This window comes from Clytia hemisphaerica, unplaced genomic scaffold (genome assembly GCF_902728285.1).
Source record: "Clytia hemisphaerica strain Z4C2 unplaced genomic scaffold, Clytia hemisphaerica genome assembly, whole genome shotgun sequence".
Taxonomy (NCBI): domain Eukaryota; kingdom Metazoa; phylum Cnidaria; class Hydrozoa; order Leptothecata; family Clytiidae; genus Clytia; species Clytia hemisphaerica.
The window spans coordinates 1,838,455-1,856,481 of NW_027103721.1; the positions used below are offsets into that span (position 1 = coordinate 1,838,455).

Here is an 18,027-nt window from a genome sequence, read left to right on the forward strand (position 1 = left end):
AATTTGCTGGCGAAATTAAAAAGTTACGGTTAGATAACTCCATTTGAAACTATCGCAGATTAAAAGCTAAGACAAGAACGTGAATTTTGTTCAAACTATAAAGAATGTAGCTTAAATTACACGATTGCCGTAAACACATTTAGCAGCAAGACTAAAAAAATACTAATTTAACGAACTGTCGATAGGACGACAGAAATGACTCAGTCAGTTCGATTTCTTTTAGATACCGTATTTCCTCTATCTAGCGCCGCCCTCTGATGAGCGCCGCCCTCTAAAGAGCGCCGCACCGAAAACCTCAAAAATTTTAAGACCACCGCCCTCTAATGAGCGCCGCCCTCCAATAAGCGCCGCACTTCCTAATGCGGCGGTGATTAGAAAATGACTGGGAAATGAAGAAATTCTAAGACATAACTCTAATATCCGACTTAAAAGATAAGTAGTTTTACAAATTAGTCTCGTTAACACCTTGATGGTAAAATATAGAATGAAAAATGACCCATCTCAGAATGCAAAATCCACGATTTCAATCGAATTTGTGGAATTACGGTGCAGTCGTTTCTCAAAGCGTGTAAACAAATGATTGTCGTTTATCCAAACCATAGTAAATGAAATATTAAAATTAGATTTATTAAACAAACGCTGTAATTTGACAAATTTTGTTAGCGATTATCCAAAGGAGGATGAACGAACTTATACAGTTGACGCTCTCTAATTCGACGTTCTACTATTCGGTGCGCTCCCTTATTCGATAAAATTGAAAGTCACAGTCAACAAGAAACTCTCATGTACGACGCTCTATTATTCGGGAGCTTCCCCTCATTCGATGAGAATCCAATTCCCCTTGAAGATCGAATTAGAGTGCGTCAACTATACAGGGTGTCCCTAATAAAAGTATCGAGTTTGAACATGCGATTGAGTAGAAAGTTTTAAGTGTGTATTCACAAAATTGTATTTAAGCTCTCCCTCTTTTTTCTTTGTCATTACGTAACAATAAAAACATACTCTGCCTGTTTACAAATGCAACGAAATTACGATCATGAGAAAAACGCAACAATTAAAACATGTTTGTAAAGAATCGTATGTAAAACTATGAAAATAATAAAAATGGAATGTATGGAACAATAAAAAAGTAAAACGAGGGAATTTGAATTTTTATTAATTTTGATTTTTAAAGACGTACATTTATGGCATTTATGCAACAGGGGAATAGTAAAAGGGCTATTGATTAATTTATACGTTGTAACTACCTTTTGTAATGAGCCTATGTGATGGAGAACGTTCTTATATTTTAGCGATAACACACACAAACTTTTCTACTCAATCGCATGTTCAAACTCGATACTTTTATTAGGGACACCCTGTACATGAAGAAAATAACATGAAACAAAGTCAATACGAACATGAATGAATGAATGAACAACGAACTGAGCAAGACCTAAACATCCACTCCAAAGTTTTTTTTAATAAGGTTCTTATGCTCTGTTAAAAGTTGGATGGTGGTGGAATCCAACTGTTCGAATGAGAAGTCCTTGTTTGCTCCGCTATTTCCCTTTCTTATGCAAACAGGGCTCAGGTGGTAATATCTTGCGCTCGCCTTGTTTGATTTTCTCAGGAGCCCGGTGTTCTTATCTCGCCAAGTTGCTATTTCCATGTGAGTAATAGCAATGTCATCAGGAGGGGGGGAAACTTCTTTGGAACTCGGTCGAGCGATCGGAACTGGGCAGCCACCGCAACTACGGACTTTAGGATGGTCCTTTAAATACACCAAACGATACGGCTTATGATCGGATGTAGTTTGCTTTACAACTTCCCCAACTGGTGTAGATGATTCGACTTTTCGGTTATACCTTTTTCGGGTTGTCCCTGACTTTTTACCCGCACCAGAGCTGATATTAAATTTACTTATGTTGGTCAAATTTGCAGATGTGTTACTAGCTCTAAAAAAAGCCATAAACCGATCTAATTGGCCTGATACCTTTGCGACTGCGTATGTATGGGAACAAACACCGCTTCCGTTGAATCCCACACAACCGGCGCGTAGGTCCCGGTCGTCACATGTGAATGATCCATCTTTTTTTTGTTTGACATAATGGGGGCGCGAGCTATCGGTGTTTATTACGTGATATGTTCCGCTTTCCGCAAACGGTACGACACCACCAGCTGCAATGATTCGTTCTGCTTTTGCGATTATGTTTTTCGAATAGGTGCAATCGATTCCAGGGATACCTTCGTCGGGTGTTTCATCTTGATCAGAAACGGTAGATTCATAGAAAGCTTTTTCAACTGTGATTCTCTCATCATCAGGAAGATTGTAATAGGAGTCTCCTATCTGGAATTTAGGAAACAGTTCGGATATTTTGAAATCTCCTTCTCCGTGAAACGCTGACCTGTTTTCTTCCAATTGGGTGTCATATACTTCCTGCATGAGGTTGAGAAATTTTGGAAGCTCGTGTGCTTGATACTTTGTTTTCCGGCGAATTTTAGCGTTAAGGGATTCACTCTGGTTTGTGGAGAAATCTTCAGAGATGCCATTGCGTTGTCGGATGTTAGTCAACATGTGCGACCTCATATAAGGCACAACATTTTTGGTGAACCACTCGTGAAACTTGGGTGATTGATTTTTTGGAACATGAGGCAACTCAATATCGTCCCATTTATTCTTGATGGATTCAACATAGATGTCAAACATGTTGGCGTCTGGTGCATGTGCCAAACCCTCAATCCTGGGAAGTAAAAAGGAAAAAAAACGTCGATTAGGAATTAAAAAAATACTACAGAATACCAAAACTAAGTACTATTACTTTCAAAATGTTTGCTGGCATAAAAGAAGCGCTGGTGGCTCCACCAACAGGGAGGCAAAATGAGAAAATTGGGAATTTGGCGCCTTGTTACTTCAAAGATTTAGTGTCAAAAGGACGCAAGCGTGAAAATGTTAGACAATTCTTCCTCTTAAGCTAAAATCTGCGAGGTAAAAAAGGGAAATGAGCGCCAAAATTAGTGTTTTTAGGCGCCTTTTGGCACGCTTTCCTCTTTGGCACCCTCTAAAAACCGCCGCTGGGGGCTGGGGTTGCCACATGCATAATTTGGCAGTGAAAAGGCACAAAACCGTGAACAAGTGATCTCCTATATTGTTCCATCCGCGATAATAAGTCCTGAAATTTCAAGTCAGAGCAGCTCAACCGCAAATTTTATACAGATGGCGATTTTCTCTAAATCCGAAATAAAATCAAACTTTACTTACTTGTGGGTTCCTTCTACTTTGCCAAAAATGTCGTGGATGATGGTCTGTTTGGATGTCATCGGAAGTGCAAGTTCTTTAAGCTTTTCTTCAACGTTTCTCTTGGAGTGGATAAAACACCTTAGCTGGTCAGAGAACGGGAACGTTTTCGAGAATGCTGATTGAAGTGTTGCTTCTCCGTCCGTTCCAAAACATTTCAACTCGCTTAATTCAGGGTGAATTCCGACGAGGCTCGATGAGAAGTAATGATATGAAGAAAACATCTTCCGGTAGTGTATAAGTGCTGGACCCATATCAATCTTCGGTTTGTTTGTAGACTTCCTCAACACTGCTAGATTTTGGTATGTTATCGGAGTGAAAAAAAAATCACCAAAATTGAATGTCGGATCGACTGTTAACACTGAATTTAACCCTTGAGGCATTTTACAACAATATCTGTCTAAATCCTGAAATGCTGCTTCAGATCCGATAATACACATTGGTTCAGGGGCCCCTTCGACACGGCGGATAAAGTATCTACTAGATTTCATTGTTTTCTTGCACTCTTCCATCATCATAGCAAGAGTGTCCTTTTTAGATGTTTCTCCTTTGTTTGCTCTGTTTAGATTGCGGACCTGACAATTGTTCCTTGGTAAGGAGCCAGATGATGTGGCTTTTAGTGTGCCGCCCAGTTCTTTATTTACCTTCCTCATCGTCTCTGAAGGCTTGTTCGACTTTCCGGTCGTCTTCACCATATTTCTTACACTGCTTTGTGTCTGTTTGTAAGAGCCTGCTTTCTTGGCGTTTCCGTGAGACGCCACGGTAAAGCTCCTTTCTTCCCCGTCAAAATTGTATTGCAAAAGGCAGTATTGAAAGTAATTTTCGCCACCATCCTTTCGCAATCTTATGATTTTCCGATGAAAGGTTTTGCAGGAGTTCGAAGTGCCGTTATATTTGGAGATAATGTAAGAGTCGCCATTAAATGTAACAGATGTTGGTCGACTGTAACCATTCATGTACGAGCCATTGTCGTCTGCGCTAATATCGGACTGCATTTTGAGGGCATTCAAATTGACGATAAAGCTCATGTTTCGTTGACATTTTGTTGGAACCTATAAATACAACAATTAGACAGTATTTAATACATAATCTTTTAGAAAACCTAGTCATCTGTCTTTCTGCAAAAAATGAGAAGCTAGCGAATAGATGCCCAATACTGAATTGGATTGGGCTGACTTGCTTAAAATTTTCTTGATATAGCTGAAGGGTTCGAAACCCCTATAAAAAAATTATAATCCCCCTTAGCTACAAAATTTGCAAAGGTTTTAGTAACCCCTGAAGAAAACTCATGCGACCACGGTGAAAATTTTATCCAGTTTAGACACTCTCAGGTGCTTAATAAACGGCCCCCGTTTGTTAATTTTTCGACTTTTTCCAACCCCCGGACGTCATCGTGGAAACTGAGTTAAAAATGTCAAATAACTCGAAAACGTAAAGGCTCGAAAAACAACCTAGTTAAAATTTTCACAATGACGTCAAAATTGTACGAAAATGACGTCATAAAATGTCAATTCATCGTAACTCGGAGTTTTCCAGATCCCCAATTTTCAAGTCCCTGCCTGGCAACTAGGTCCCCTCCGTTTATTGAAATTTGATAAAATGTTTCAACCCCCTACTCATTGGGCACCTGAGAGTAGATTGTTCAGGGAAGAGCAAGTGCAATGACAGTATTATGGTTTTAAATAAATTCATAAAAAACTCGAAGATAGGCAAGACTATTCTAGGGGTTACTAAAAAGTTACATCAAAACCCTCTATGTATGAAATCGTTACCCCCTTAATGGCTTGACCCCCTAAAAGTTCAAAAATCCTGATTGATAACCCTTCCCTAATGACAATTTCAAATCATGATAAAATCATAAAACCCCCTAAAACATAAATCACGTATTTCTATACCTTATCACAGATCAATTCTCCATTAATTTCAGGGTTCAACAACAAGCTGGTGATCTCCTCGTTTGACAGCGAAATCCCATTATTTAACACTGGAAGGCCCATATAGAAATCGCAAGGTTTGGAAGACTCCTAGTACAAAAAAAAAGAGAAAAATTTATTCAATATTCAACAAGATTATGATGTATATAGAATGGAAATGAAAAGTAAAATAAGAAACATACAGGGACCGAAAAAAAACCAGAATATAGAAGGAAACAGCGGGGGAAACAGTCAAATGAAAATCTCTTAAAAGGGTCATTTCCCATGATTTTTAGAAAGAATCGGCGGCAAAAATCAGTTTTATTAACAATTGAACCATGAAAGGTGGTTGATATTGTTATTTAAAACATTTTTGAGTGAAAAAACAACGTAATAATAAAGAAAAATATCCAATGAAAATCTGCAGAAACGTGATTTCCGGCATTTTCGGCCGTAAAAAAATGTTTTTTTGAAAATCAGGCTTCGTCACAATTTTGGTATTTTGGAATTTTGCATCAGCATTCATGAAAAAATAGTCGAACGTGCGCAACGCACTGGGCTCAACTTCAGTGGCTTCAAATTATTCATAGGCCCAATTGTAGACCCCCAGATATTTACCCAATGAACAAGTGTGCCAAATTTCAACCAAATCCGACCATTTTGGAGGCCTGTAGGCTGCTTCAAAGCTTTAGCCTCGTTTTGGCAAAAAACTCGTCCCCAGGCCCCAAAAATCTAAATTTTTGAAAAATGCAAAAAGCACCCCCAGATATTCACCCAAGGAACAAGTGTGCAAAATTTTAGCCAAATCGAACAATTTTTGAAGTCTCCAGGCTGCCCCAAAGTTCTAGCCTCGTTTTGGCGAAAAACTCGTCCCCAGGCCCCAAAAATCAAAATTTTCAAAAAATGAAAAAAAACACCACCAGATATTCACCCAAGGAACAAGTGTGCAAAATTTCAGCCAGATCAAACAATTTTTGAAGTCTCTAGGCTGCCCCAAAATTTTAGCCTCGTTTTGGCGAAAAACTCGTCCCCAGGCCCCAAAAATCAAAATTTTTGAAAAATGAAAAAAACACCCCCATATATTCACCCAAGGAACAAGTGTGCAAAATTTCAGCCAAATCGAACAATTTTTGAAGTCTCTAGGCTGCCCCAAAGTTTTAGCCTCGTTTTGGCGAAAACTCGTCCCTAGGCCCCAAAAATCAAAAATTTTGAAAAATGAAAAAAAACACCCCCAGATATTCACACAAGGAACAAGTGTGCAAAATTTCAGCCAAATCGAACAATTTTTGAAGTCTCCAGGCTGCCCCAAAGTTTTAGCCTCGTTTTGGCGAAAACTCGTCCCTAGGCCCCAAAAATCAAAAATTTTGAAAAATGAAAAAAACACCCCCAGATATTCACCCAAGGAACAAGTGTGCAAAATTTCAGCCAAATCGAACAATTTTTGAAGTCTCCAGGCTGCCCCAAAGTTTTGGGACATACACACACACAGACAGACACACACACACACATTCTCAGATTCTAACTCAACTGAAGTTGAGAAAAATGTAAAGTACAGCTCGAGAATTTCAAGAAATAGTGTTTTTCCAGCGAAATTGGCTTTTCCGGCGATTTTTAGAGAGTTCTGGCTTAGAAAGTCAGTTTTATTGACAATTGAACCATGGTTCATGGTGGGCATTGTTATAAAGAATGTTTTTGTGTAACAGCGAAATATCAGGAAAAGTCTAATGAAAATGCTTATTCTAGACCCCCAATTACTAAGTACCAGAGAGAAATCTTTTTCTTATTATTTTAAAAGTTGAAACTTGTGCTTTATACAAATACAAAAAATAATGTATTTTGATATACCTTATCAACAACAATGTCCTCATTAATTTCAGGATCTGGCAATAAGTTGGCACCTTCTGTGTTTGACAGTGAGATCCCGTTATTCGACACTGAAGAGTCCATAAAGAAATCACAGGGTTCGGAAGACTCCTGTAAAAAAAAGAAAATTTGAGTAATATAACATTCACAAAAACAAAACAAATACTTTTATCGGAAAGAGGACTTAAATCCAGTCCAACTTAAATTTTGAGGTATAACTTTTTAAATTTGGGTTTAGTTGGCCAGTGGCTGAGTTGGATCGGTCAGTGGCATGGTCGGGGGGTCATGCTGTTACTATGTGAACTATGACAAAAGTGGTGTAGGAACCAAAAAACCTTTTTTGAAAAATTCGTAACAAATTTGAAATTTTTGCTAAATACAAAAACAATATCTGGACAGTGAAATCTTATATATATCTAGAAGAATCCCCACAAATTACCTGTTTTATGGGGTGGCTTACCCCTTTTTGAGCACTAATATAATTACTAAAATAATTTTCCAAAATGACAGATACCTGTCGCAGTGTTATGAATCAACTGCTTGACTGGGTTGGAAAATTTCTTTTTTAAGGTGTTTTCACATGCACGTAAAATTTTACTTAAGACCTTACAAAAAATTGGTGTTCATTCATTCTCTTACGTTACGAAAATTCTTCGTACATGTAACGAGAAAAAACTCCACTTAAGCATTCAAGTAAGGCTCAAAAATCTATGCAAGGGCTAATGAAAAATTTGCTTAGGTTCAACAATTTTCGATCACAAGCAATTTTTCGTAAGCGGCTTACGTAAAAAAGAAGAAAAAAAGAAGTAAAAAACGTTCAAATGACAGTTAAGATCACCATCCAGAGTCCTGCCAAGCTCTCATCCAGCAAAAATTAAATGACACTTGTAAACATAAGTTTCTTATCCTTTCCGATCGAAAACATTGCAACTTTCCAAACAGGAGATCAAAACCAAAGATTTTCCACGTTCAGCACGCCCTTTTGAATCTATTGTGTTTACTGCATTTAAAATGGCGGACAGAATCGCGGGAAAAATAAAGGCGCCCGCTGTTTCGAGGGTGGTGACGCCAAAAACGCCCATACTGCCATCCAACAAAGGAGAGTTATTTGCCGCGCGAGTTACGTCATGTACTCCATCGCAGCGCGCAGCAAACAGGCTTTCCGTGAACATCAATACTTATAAGAATAACTTATGTGCTTAATTTCAGTCGAGTACGAGTGCTTTATTGAAGATGAAGAAGAAGAAAAGATAAAAATCCGCTGGTCAATTTTGTTTAAATAGGATTGTTCCACAATTGTTGATAGTTGGAAAAAAATCTACCGTTGCAAAATAATTTTACAGCCAATTAAAGGCAAAGTTTGCTAATATTTAATATATTTGCTGTATTGTCTACGCAAAAAAATAATAAAAATGACACGAACATAATTTTTTTATGAGTGTCGCTTTGATTTTTTTGATTGCTGCCACGTACAGGAACTCGCAAAATGTTCCTAACTGAATGATACATTTCGAACGTGAAAAGATTCGAAAACTGAATCGAATGTTTCGATGACGTCATTTTTAGAGGGCTTTACGAATGAAAACATGCCTTCACAAAGTAACCAAACGTACATGTGAACAGCGGCCATCAGCACGGTCCGGAGGAGCAAAACTCTTCGTAAGCTCCTCTACGAAAGCGGTTTCCTAAGACTTTAAGTAAAATTTTACGTACATGTGAAAAAAGCTTTATTGATCCAGGAATTTTTCAGTATGATATTGGGCTCTTCCAGAAAAAATCCGTTCATGGGGGGTGGAGGATATATTATTTTTTTCATGAATTACCCCTGGACATTTTGATTTTTAACCCCATGGACATGGGTTATACCCCTGGACAAACATCAACTCAACCCCGTGGACACAAAAAATTACCCCTGGACATTGGAATTTACCCCCTGGACATTGCAATTTTTTGGTATTTTTTCAATACCCCTGGACAATTCATCCTCCACCCCCCATGAACGGATTTTCTCTGGAAGAGCCCATTGCCTCTTGGAACAAAAATTGATTTTTAATTGGGTCAGCAAGTTTCAAGTAGTTTTGCTTAGAGGACAGCAAAACCAATATTTTCTACTTCTATATAATATACACCTCCAACTTACAATGTCGTCATTTTGCGTAGCTTCAAAACCATCAGGGGCATTACTTGACTCCTCCGTTTGACTTCTGCATGGATACTTTGCTTTATTGAACAACTACCAGGAAAAAGAAGAATAATTTATTTATTTTACAAGTAATTGGAAAAGACATAAAAGAAAACTAAACAACTAACGACTAAATGACTTTGCACATAGAAGAAGCTAAATACTGATTTTCATTGAAAATGACAATGACTTATGAAATTAGCGACTAAATATCTCTAAAATCAACTTGTTCTGCAAAAGTGGTAATTATGTTGCCCAAAAATTGTGGTTTCAAAACCCTCTTTACTTTTATCTAAGAATTAAAAAATACTTACAGATTTCTTTCCTTCATCCAGGAAAACATTAACTAAACATGCTGGGATATCACCAGTAATACCATCCAAAATTTCTTTGCACTGTTCATAAATTATGTCATCAAACTCATTTACTACAATAAGTGGTTGATCAATATGGTAGTCTCTTGCTTGAGCCTGTAGTGTGATACTATCCTGATGATTGTCAACTGCAAAAGCTTCACGCAAATGGCTAAGGTCCAATTTGTCATCAAGCTCTGGTGTAATGTAATGAACCAATGGGCCATAAGGCATACGGTGATACTGAAAGTAAAACAAAAATGGACTTGGGTTAATTGCCTTTCCAATTCCAAAAAAAGATTTATTCTATCTTTACTACATCAACATTTAATTCCTGGGGTCATAAGGCTGAAAAACCCTGTTTAATAAAGTCTGATTATCACACCTCCCCTTAACTCCCAGCTTTCTGCTACTGCACTGCGAAAATTGACTCTCTTTCATGCCAAAAAAACCAAATCCATCCAATAGCTCAGACTTTTGCTAAATATGAATATTCTTCAGCACTGACTCTTAGGTGCCAAATGAACGACCCTCGCTTGTTAAAAATTTTCCAAACTCTCGTTTATTCCAACCCCCCATTTATTTGGCACCTAAGAGTATGACGTGGGGGAAGAAAGTGTAAAACTACAATCTCTCACAAAATATATTGAGAATTCTGGTTATTTTAACATTTTCCACGATTTAAAGTTCGGACGAACAAGTCGATTTTGAACTATCTCTTCAATTTAATCGAATATTTTGATTTGAGAGGGGTTGACAGACTTCTAGGCTATATTTTTCAGCCTTACTGGACCATTTTTGATCCATTTCTATTCCTATGCATTTATTTGCATAATATAAGAGCCTAAAAAACCTAACAAACATCGCATACCCTTTCCTGTACAAGGGAAAAATGAAAGCTTTTTATGCTAATGAAATCAATCTCCAGTGAAATTGTAGTGAAATTGTATACACTGCCTTCGCAACTCTAGATGGTAAATAACTGGCTTTCAAATCTTATCTGTAGTTTCCTCCAGGTTGGGTCCCCCAGAAAATTTTCCTTCCCCCTTATGAGTTTGTTCAAATTGGTACGCTAACATTTCTATTGAAGTAGCACACAATAATGCTGCAAATTTTCCCACATAGGGTGCAGAGGGCGCTTGCCACTCAAAAATAAAATTTGACAAAAAAGGTCAAAGTTTTTCCAATAGAATATAATTTTCTTAAAATTCTTATATCAAGATAAATCAGGGGGGGGTCAACATCCAGATACCAGACACATAGCCGGGTGGTGGTGTCTTTTTTTCCTTTAAAATTTTGAAAAGTCAAGTTGGTATTGGTGGGGGTGGGTCCCCCTATTTTTTAGAAAAAAGAGTTATCCTCGGTTGGTATTGATACCAAAATAGGGGGTGGGTCCCCCTTTTTTTTAAATAAATGTTATAAACTCAAATTAGTTCGATAGTTTAAATGAATTCGATTAGTCTTCGATTAGTTTCGATTGAGGTTTGAATAGTTTTGATAACTTCGATCAAATTAATCAAGGGTAATCAAAGAAGATCAATGGTAATTAAAGATTATAAATCTATCGAACTTTTTCAGATCTCAATTAGCTTCGATTAGTCCTTGATGAGTTCGATTAATTGAAAAATAATTGCTTTGATTAGCTTCAATTTTAAATTTGATGACTTCGGTAATTGAATTATTCGATTACATGGTGGCCAGCACTTTTTTTTCAACAAATTCAAGGGTTTCAAGGGTCATTTTTGACTAATTTTCAAGGGTTTCAAGGGATTTCCACCCCAGATTTTCAAGGGTTTCTAGAGTTTTGTGGTTGATCTTTGCTAGTTTTTAAGGATTTCAAGGAAATCTGTCGACATTAGGAGAAAGCTTGAATTTTTGATTGGCCAGTGCTGAATTTTCAACCCCCTTAAAATGCACAAATTACCCCTAAAACGTTTTCTTTAACAAAATCACGAAGACCTTGAAATCTTTCTAGCTAACAAATCAGTCTTCTCAATCCCTTGCCCTTGATTTCAACATAATCTCAAAGGCATTCTTCAAGCAGATACTTTCCTTATAGTTGTGGTAAAGGAGGGCCCACTATAGTTGGGCCCGACTGAGAAAATTTTTGATTTTCAGTGCTTTGGATTGGCTGAAAATGCACACAATTCAGACGATAGAATTAATTTCACAACCACCCATTTTATCACCCAGACCTGCCGATCTAATTTTATTCAAGTTGCACTTAACAGGTTCAAGGGCAAACTCCAAAAGAATGAAGAAGAAGAAGTCTCCTAAAGAATGAACGTGGAATAACCCTTGAATCTCAGGGTTCCAAAAGAAGTTTTCTCATTTGATTCACTGATGTTTATATCCCACGCAGTGGAGAAAAATTTTGTATTTCTATGGCTGAAAATGGCCTGAAAATTTGAAATTTCAAGGATTTCAAGGGTATAAATCTTGCACTTCAAGGGTCCCTAAGATAATATTGATTTTTCAAGGGTTTCAAGGAAATTTTCAAGGGCAGGAAAAAAATCAAGGGTATTTCAAGGGTTTCAAGGAATTCAAGGGTCGCTGGCCACCATGGATTAATCACGTCTGATCTTACATAGGTATAGATATATCATAGATATCATCATCGAATGGCTATTGATTGTTAGTCTGTACTGCAGTAACCGATAACCAATTGATCATTTAAGAGTCTTAATCAAAAATCAATCGATCATTTACAAGCCAATCAATGACCATCAATCAATTGATAGGTACGTAATTGAGCCTAGGTAATTAATCCTGATTGAGCTATTCCAGAAATTTTCTGTTTACCCCCTGTGGACGACACGGTTTTTTGTAAAGAATAAAGCCTCAGAACTTCGATGTGAAATTCAAAATATACTCGGAAATTGACTGGATTTTTTTAACAGGTATTGGAAATTCCATCATTTTATCTCATTTTTAAGAAAATGCCTTGGAAAATCACGCGTTTTCCCTTCATTTTTAAGAAAATGTCTTGGAAATTCCAGATTTATAGTCGAGCCAATCGAATCTAATCGAACACTCACAATTTTTGGTAAAATTTGAGTTCGATTAGTTCGATAAGTCGTCTGGCGATTAGTTCGATTAAGTTCGACTAGTTGGATTAGTTTGATAGGTCCTTCCATTAATTCGAACTAATCAAACTTAATCTGAATCGAACTAGTCGAACATAGTCGAATCTAATCGGACTAATAGAACTTAATCGAACACTCACAATTTTGGAGAAAATCTGAAAGTTCGATTAGTTCGACTAATCCAACTTTAATCGTTCGATTAGGTTCGATTAAGTTCGATTAGTTGGATTAGAAAATCAGTTCCATTAGTTCGAATGATCGAGTCTGGTCGATAGGTAATCGAGCCTTCTTTAAAATCCTGATTATCGATTGGTCAACCTATCGATTGTTGATCGATTGATCATTGATTGATAATTATCATCGATTGGCGAACGATTGGTAATCTGTTCTACAGTGTAATCGATCATTTACAGATTTAAAGAGTCAATCGATAATCAATCGATCATTAACAAGCCAATCAATGACCAATCGATCAATCAATAGGTAATCAAGCCTCCCTCAAAATCCTTATTATCGATTGTCTGTCGATTATCGGAACCAATCGATATCCAATCCATCGATTGGAAAAACCTATCAATTGTATTGAGTTGGAGGGTCTGGAATAACCACCAGTCTGGAAATGATGCACAGTCCACCAAATATATTTGACGTGAGGCTGTAAAATTCCTTTTGGCGTATTGGCGTAAGGTAAGGAGCAGAAGTGTAAGCTCTGTAGGCCCACATCCACTTGCTGTTCCACGAGTGGAACTTTTTTGGCGTTGGCTGCAATTTAAACAAATAACAATTCGGTGTGGACTTCTCATCATTTCCAGACTGGCATGCATAACCATAGAAATTGATAGTAAAAAGAGCTGGGGTAAACATCAAATAAAAATGGCATTGTGATCTCATGAAAAAGGAGGGCCTGGATATTAATACTATGTATGGGGAGGACTTCTTGTACTGCAAACAGCAGAACAGAGTTTTTACAGCTACTTACAAGTTGTAGATTAATACATCTTCTTAAAAAACGCTGCTTAACAACCATGATTCCCCAGCTGTAAACAGCAAAGCTTTGGGTACCATTTTTGTTATGTTATTAGAGTGAGAAATAGTTGAAGCAAATGAGACTTACCTTTTCACTGTCGAGCAGGGAAAATAAGAAATTCAGCTCTTCTATACGATCCATTTCTTCAATTTGCCTGATTCTTTCAAACTGACCCTATAGACAGGCAGCTGACGACATCTAAAATCTGGACGACTTTGGGACAAACGTCGAGTTGATTTTTCTTGTTCCCATATATCTACTGATCCTAAAAATTTTACTCGGCGTCCGAAAATTTATTTAACGGACATGTCCGGTAGTAATTTGTCAAATGATGACGTCACCACCAAAAGTGAAAATTTGACTTCAGCATATAATAATGATATATATACCATTCGATGCATTTTTCGATCTAGATTCTAAATCACATCAGTCTCAATAAGTAAAAATTTAGATTTCAAAAGTTATGACTTAAATTTGACATGTGATTTTGGTCAATCATGACCCTTTGACCCCCTAGAAAATGTCAAATTTCAACGTCATCAAATCGAAAAACAATTTACACCATTCGAAAGCTCGTCAAAAACTATATAGAAGACAATTAAACGGGTATATTCGATTTCTCAGCCTAACTCGAGAAAATTGAGATCGTAATTCCTTATAAAATCAGGCATTTTTTCAAAAATGACGTCATAGAAGAGCTAGAGACCTCAATAACTTTTCATATTCAAATTTTTACTTATTAAGATTGATGTGATTTGAAATCTACATCAAAAAACACTTCGAATGGAATGTAAAACTTTGAAATTTTGCAACATCAATTTTTCACTTTTGCTTGTGACGTCATCAATTAATAAATTATTCTCGGACACGTCCGGTAAAGATTTTTAAACACGCCGAGTAAATTTTTCTGACTTTCTAAACTATAAAGATTTCTAAATAAGTACTCAATATTTGTCCCTCGAATTTTCACTGATTCACTTTTTTTGATGTCATCAGCTGCCTGTCTACTACAACAGTTGACATTCTCCTGCACGTGCGAAAACTCGATTCGAACAATTCGAATATTTATTCCTCAACTCGCCTCAACTCGAATTCGAGTGAATTTCCGAGAATGAGCTTGATTGGTTTATCCGTAAATAATGAAAATTTATGCATAATTTATGCGCATCGCGAATCGCGAATCGTTGGATCGTGCATCGTAAAGTACACAAACCCGGTTCTACCTACCTAAGCACTTGCAGACTGGAATCATTAAATTTTATTTTAGCGAGTGAGTTCATATTATAGAATCTTCGAGAATGTTCTAGAAGTTTCAACTACTTTCGTTTTCTAATTTTTTTTCCGCACCGCCGCCGCGAAAGACGATCGTAATACTTTCGCTATGCGAAATTAATAATCAGAATTTTCGGGCAAAAATGTGCAACTGTTCCTGGATTTGCTGAAAATTCCACCCTGTATCTAAAAAAAGTCAACCCTACAGTGCGGTTCTGTTATCTTTAAAACATACCCTTAATCGCCGCACATACCGCCGCCGGTCAATTTGCCTGACTACCATCCCCATCCAGACCTTTCATTCCTGTTCTATGACTTGTTTAAAAGGTTGTTATAACAGTTATTTAACAATTATTTCCACGGAGCTGTGAAAAAGAACAATAACTTGATGTATTTCGCAAAAAAAAGCTCCGACATCATTCAACCTTCTCTAAATTAGATGTATAAAGCATCAAAAAGTATCTTATCTTCCTACCGGTCTATAAAACAAATATGAACCTATCTCTGGAACTCAGGAATTATTGGAGCTTCTGAATTGAAAGTTTTACCAATAATAGGTATATTGACCACCTAAGTCGCTGTGAGAAATTTCAGAGACCTCTTAGATGCATGAAGGGTATTTGCAATTTATCTCTTCGTTCTAGTGGATGGTGGTTGGTCTAGCTGGAGTGGTTTTTCTTCTTGCACACTAAGTTGTGGAAGTGGTACGCAGTATCGAACACGAGCTTGTGATAATCCAGCAAGTCAGTACGGAGGAAAGCATTGCGAAGGCTATGAACGAGAAGAAAAATCATGCAATACCAATCCATGTCCTGGTAAGAGTAACCAACGCCATGGGGAAATTAGCGGGTTTATCTTCTTACCCAGCTGGCACACAACGTCGTTTCAACTTTCATCTAACGTTATATGGACATTGTGAATATTAGAAAAACGTTGAAACGACGTTGTGTTCCAGCTGGGTAAGCTTTGTGTTTTCTAAGACATAACTTAGAAATATAGAAAATTCATATTTCCATATTTACAAAAGTATATGGAAATATCATATTTTCAAGATATTTCCAGGATTGGAAACCTCTTATTTCGCCCAGTGGAGGGGGCGTGGAAAAATTGGTTTTTAGAATCACACCCTTACACTACAGTGCAGCAAAAAATTGGTAATATTCATACCCTTACAGTGCATTTTCCTCGAATTGTCAAAGCTTTTTGAGCAAAATAATCAGAATTTTTGGGCAAAAATGTGCAACTGTTCCTGGATTTGCTGAAAATTCCACCCTGCATCTAAAAAAAGTCAACCCTACAGTGCGGTTTTGTTATCTTTAAAACATACCCTTAATCACCGCACATACCGCCGCCGGTCAATTTGCCTGACTACCCTCCCCATCCAGACCTTACATTCCTGTTCTATGACTTGTTTAAAAGGTTGTTATAACAGTTATTTAACAATTATTTCCACGGAGCTGTGAAAAAGAACAATAACTTGATGTATTTCGCAAAAAAAAGCTCCGACATCATTCAATCTTCTCTAAATTAGATGTATAAAGCATCAAAAAGTATCTTATCTTCCTACCGGTCTATAAAACAAATATGAACCTATCTCTGGAACTCAGGAATTATTGGAGCTTCTGAATTGAAAGTTTTACCAATAATAGGTATATTGACCACCTAAGTCGCTGTGAGAAATTTCAGAGACCTTTAGATGCATGAAGGTATTTGCAATTTATCTCTTCGTTCTAGTGGATGGTGGTTGGTCTAGCTGGAGTGGTTTTTCTTCTTGCACACTAAGTTGTGGAAGTGGTACGCAGTATCGAACACGAGCTTGTGATAATCCAGCAAGTCAGTACGGAGGAAAGCATTGTGAAGGCTATGAACGAGAAGAAAAATCATGCAATACCAATCCATGTCCTGGTAAGAGTAACCAACGCCATGGGGAAATTAGCGGGTTTATCTTCTTACCCAGCTGGCACGCAACGTCGTTTCAACTTTCATCTAACGTTATATGGATATTGTGAATATTAGAAAAACGTTGAAACGACGTTGTGTTCCAGCTGGGTAAGCTTTGTGTTTTCTAAGACATAACTTAGAAATATAGAAAATTCATATTTCCATATTTACAAAAGTATATGGAAATATCATATTTTCAAAATATTTCCAGGATTGGAAACCTCTTATTTCGCCCAGTGGAGGGGGCGTGGAAAAATTGGTTTTTAGAATCACACCCTTACACTACAGTGCAGCAAAAAATTGGTAATATTCATACCCTTACAGTGCATTTTCCTCGAATTGTCAAAGCTTTTTGAGCAAAATAATCAGAATTTTTGGGCAAAAATGTGCAACTGCTCCTGGATTTGCTGAAAATTCCACCCTGCATCTAAAAAAAGTCAACCCTACAGTGCGGTTTTGTTATCTTTAAAACATACCCTTAATCGCCGCACATACCGCCGCCGGTCAATTTGCCTGACTACCCTCCCCATCCAGACCTTACATTCCTGTTCTATGACTTGTTTAAAAGGTTGTTATAACAGTTATTTAACAATTATTTCCACGGAGCTGTGAAAAAGAACAATAACTTGATGTATTTCGCAAAAAAAAGCTCCGACATCATTCAATCTTCTCTAAATTAGATGTATAAAGCATCAAAAAGTATCTTATCTTCCTACCGGTCTATAAAACAAATATGAACCTATCTCTGGAACTCAGGAATTATTGGAGCTTCTGAATTGAAAGTTTTACCAATAATAGGTATATAGACCACCTAAGTCGCTGTGAGAAATTTCAGAGGCCCCTTAGATGCATGAAGGGTATTTGCAATTTATCCCTTTGTTCTAGTGGATGGTGGTTGGTCTAGCTGGAGTGGTTTTTCTTCTTGCACACTAAGTTGTGGAAGTGGTACACAGTATCGAACACGAGCTTGTGATAATCCAGCAAGTCAGTACGGAGGAAAGCATTGTGAAGGCCATGAACGAGAAGAAAAATCATGCAATATCAATCCATGTTCTGGTAAGAGTAACCAACGCCATGGGGAAATTAGCGGGTTTATCTTCTTACCCAGCTGGC

General features: G+C 37.3%; 2 protein-coding genes across 3 annotated transcripts in view; one reads left to right on the plus strand and one right to left on the minus strand.

The window, feature by feature from the left end:
• LOC136804382 (coadhesin-like) overlaps positions 1-18,027 on the plus strand; it is a 31,607-nt gene that overhangs the window by 8,869 nt on the left and 4,711 nt on the right. For both annotated transcript variants that reach the window (XM_067061094.1, XM_067061095.1), the window contains exons 5-7: positions 15,618-15,788; positions 16,708-16,878; positions 17,800-17,970. In XM_067061094.1, the coding sequence (XP_066917195.1) occupies positions 15,618-15,788; positions 16,708-16,878; positions 17,800-17,970 (513 nt within the window). The remainder of the gene's footprint in view (positions 1-15,617; positions 15,789-16,707; positions 16,879-17,799; positions 17,971-18,027) is intronic.
• LOC136804388 (uncharacterized) lies at positions 1,314-13,673 on the minus strand. The gene is made up of 8 exons (XM_067061102.1): positions 13,654-13,673; positions 9,550-9,831; positions 9,194-9,286; positions 7,036-7,164; positions 5,173-5,301; positions 3,242-4,329; positions 1,688-2,723; positions 1,314-1,358 (listed from the first exon to the last, which is right to left on the minus strand). The coding sequence occupies exons 2-8, from the start codon at positions 9,820-9,822 to the stop codon at positions 1,314-1,316; spliced, it is 2,793 nt and encodes a 930-aa protein (XP_066917203.1). The 5' UTR covers positions 9,823-9,831; positions 13,654-13,673.

Coding starts and splice junctions, on each gene's coding strand:
- LOC136804388 (XM_067061102.1), bottom strand. CDS start 9,822: ATGCCTTATGGCCCATTGGTTCATTACATTACACCAGAGCTTGATGAC. Junction 7,165..9,193: donor CTACGCAAAATGACGACATT/GTAAGTTGGAGG, acceptor TTTTTTTTACAG/GAGTCTTCCGAACCCTGTGA. Junction 1,359..1,687: donor CTCGACCGAGTTCCAAAGAA/GTTTCCCCCCCT, acceptor CTTCATGTACAG/GGTGTCCCTAATAAAAGTAT.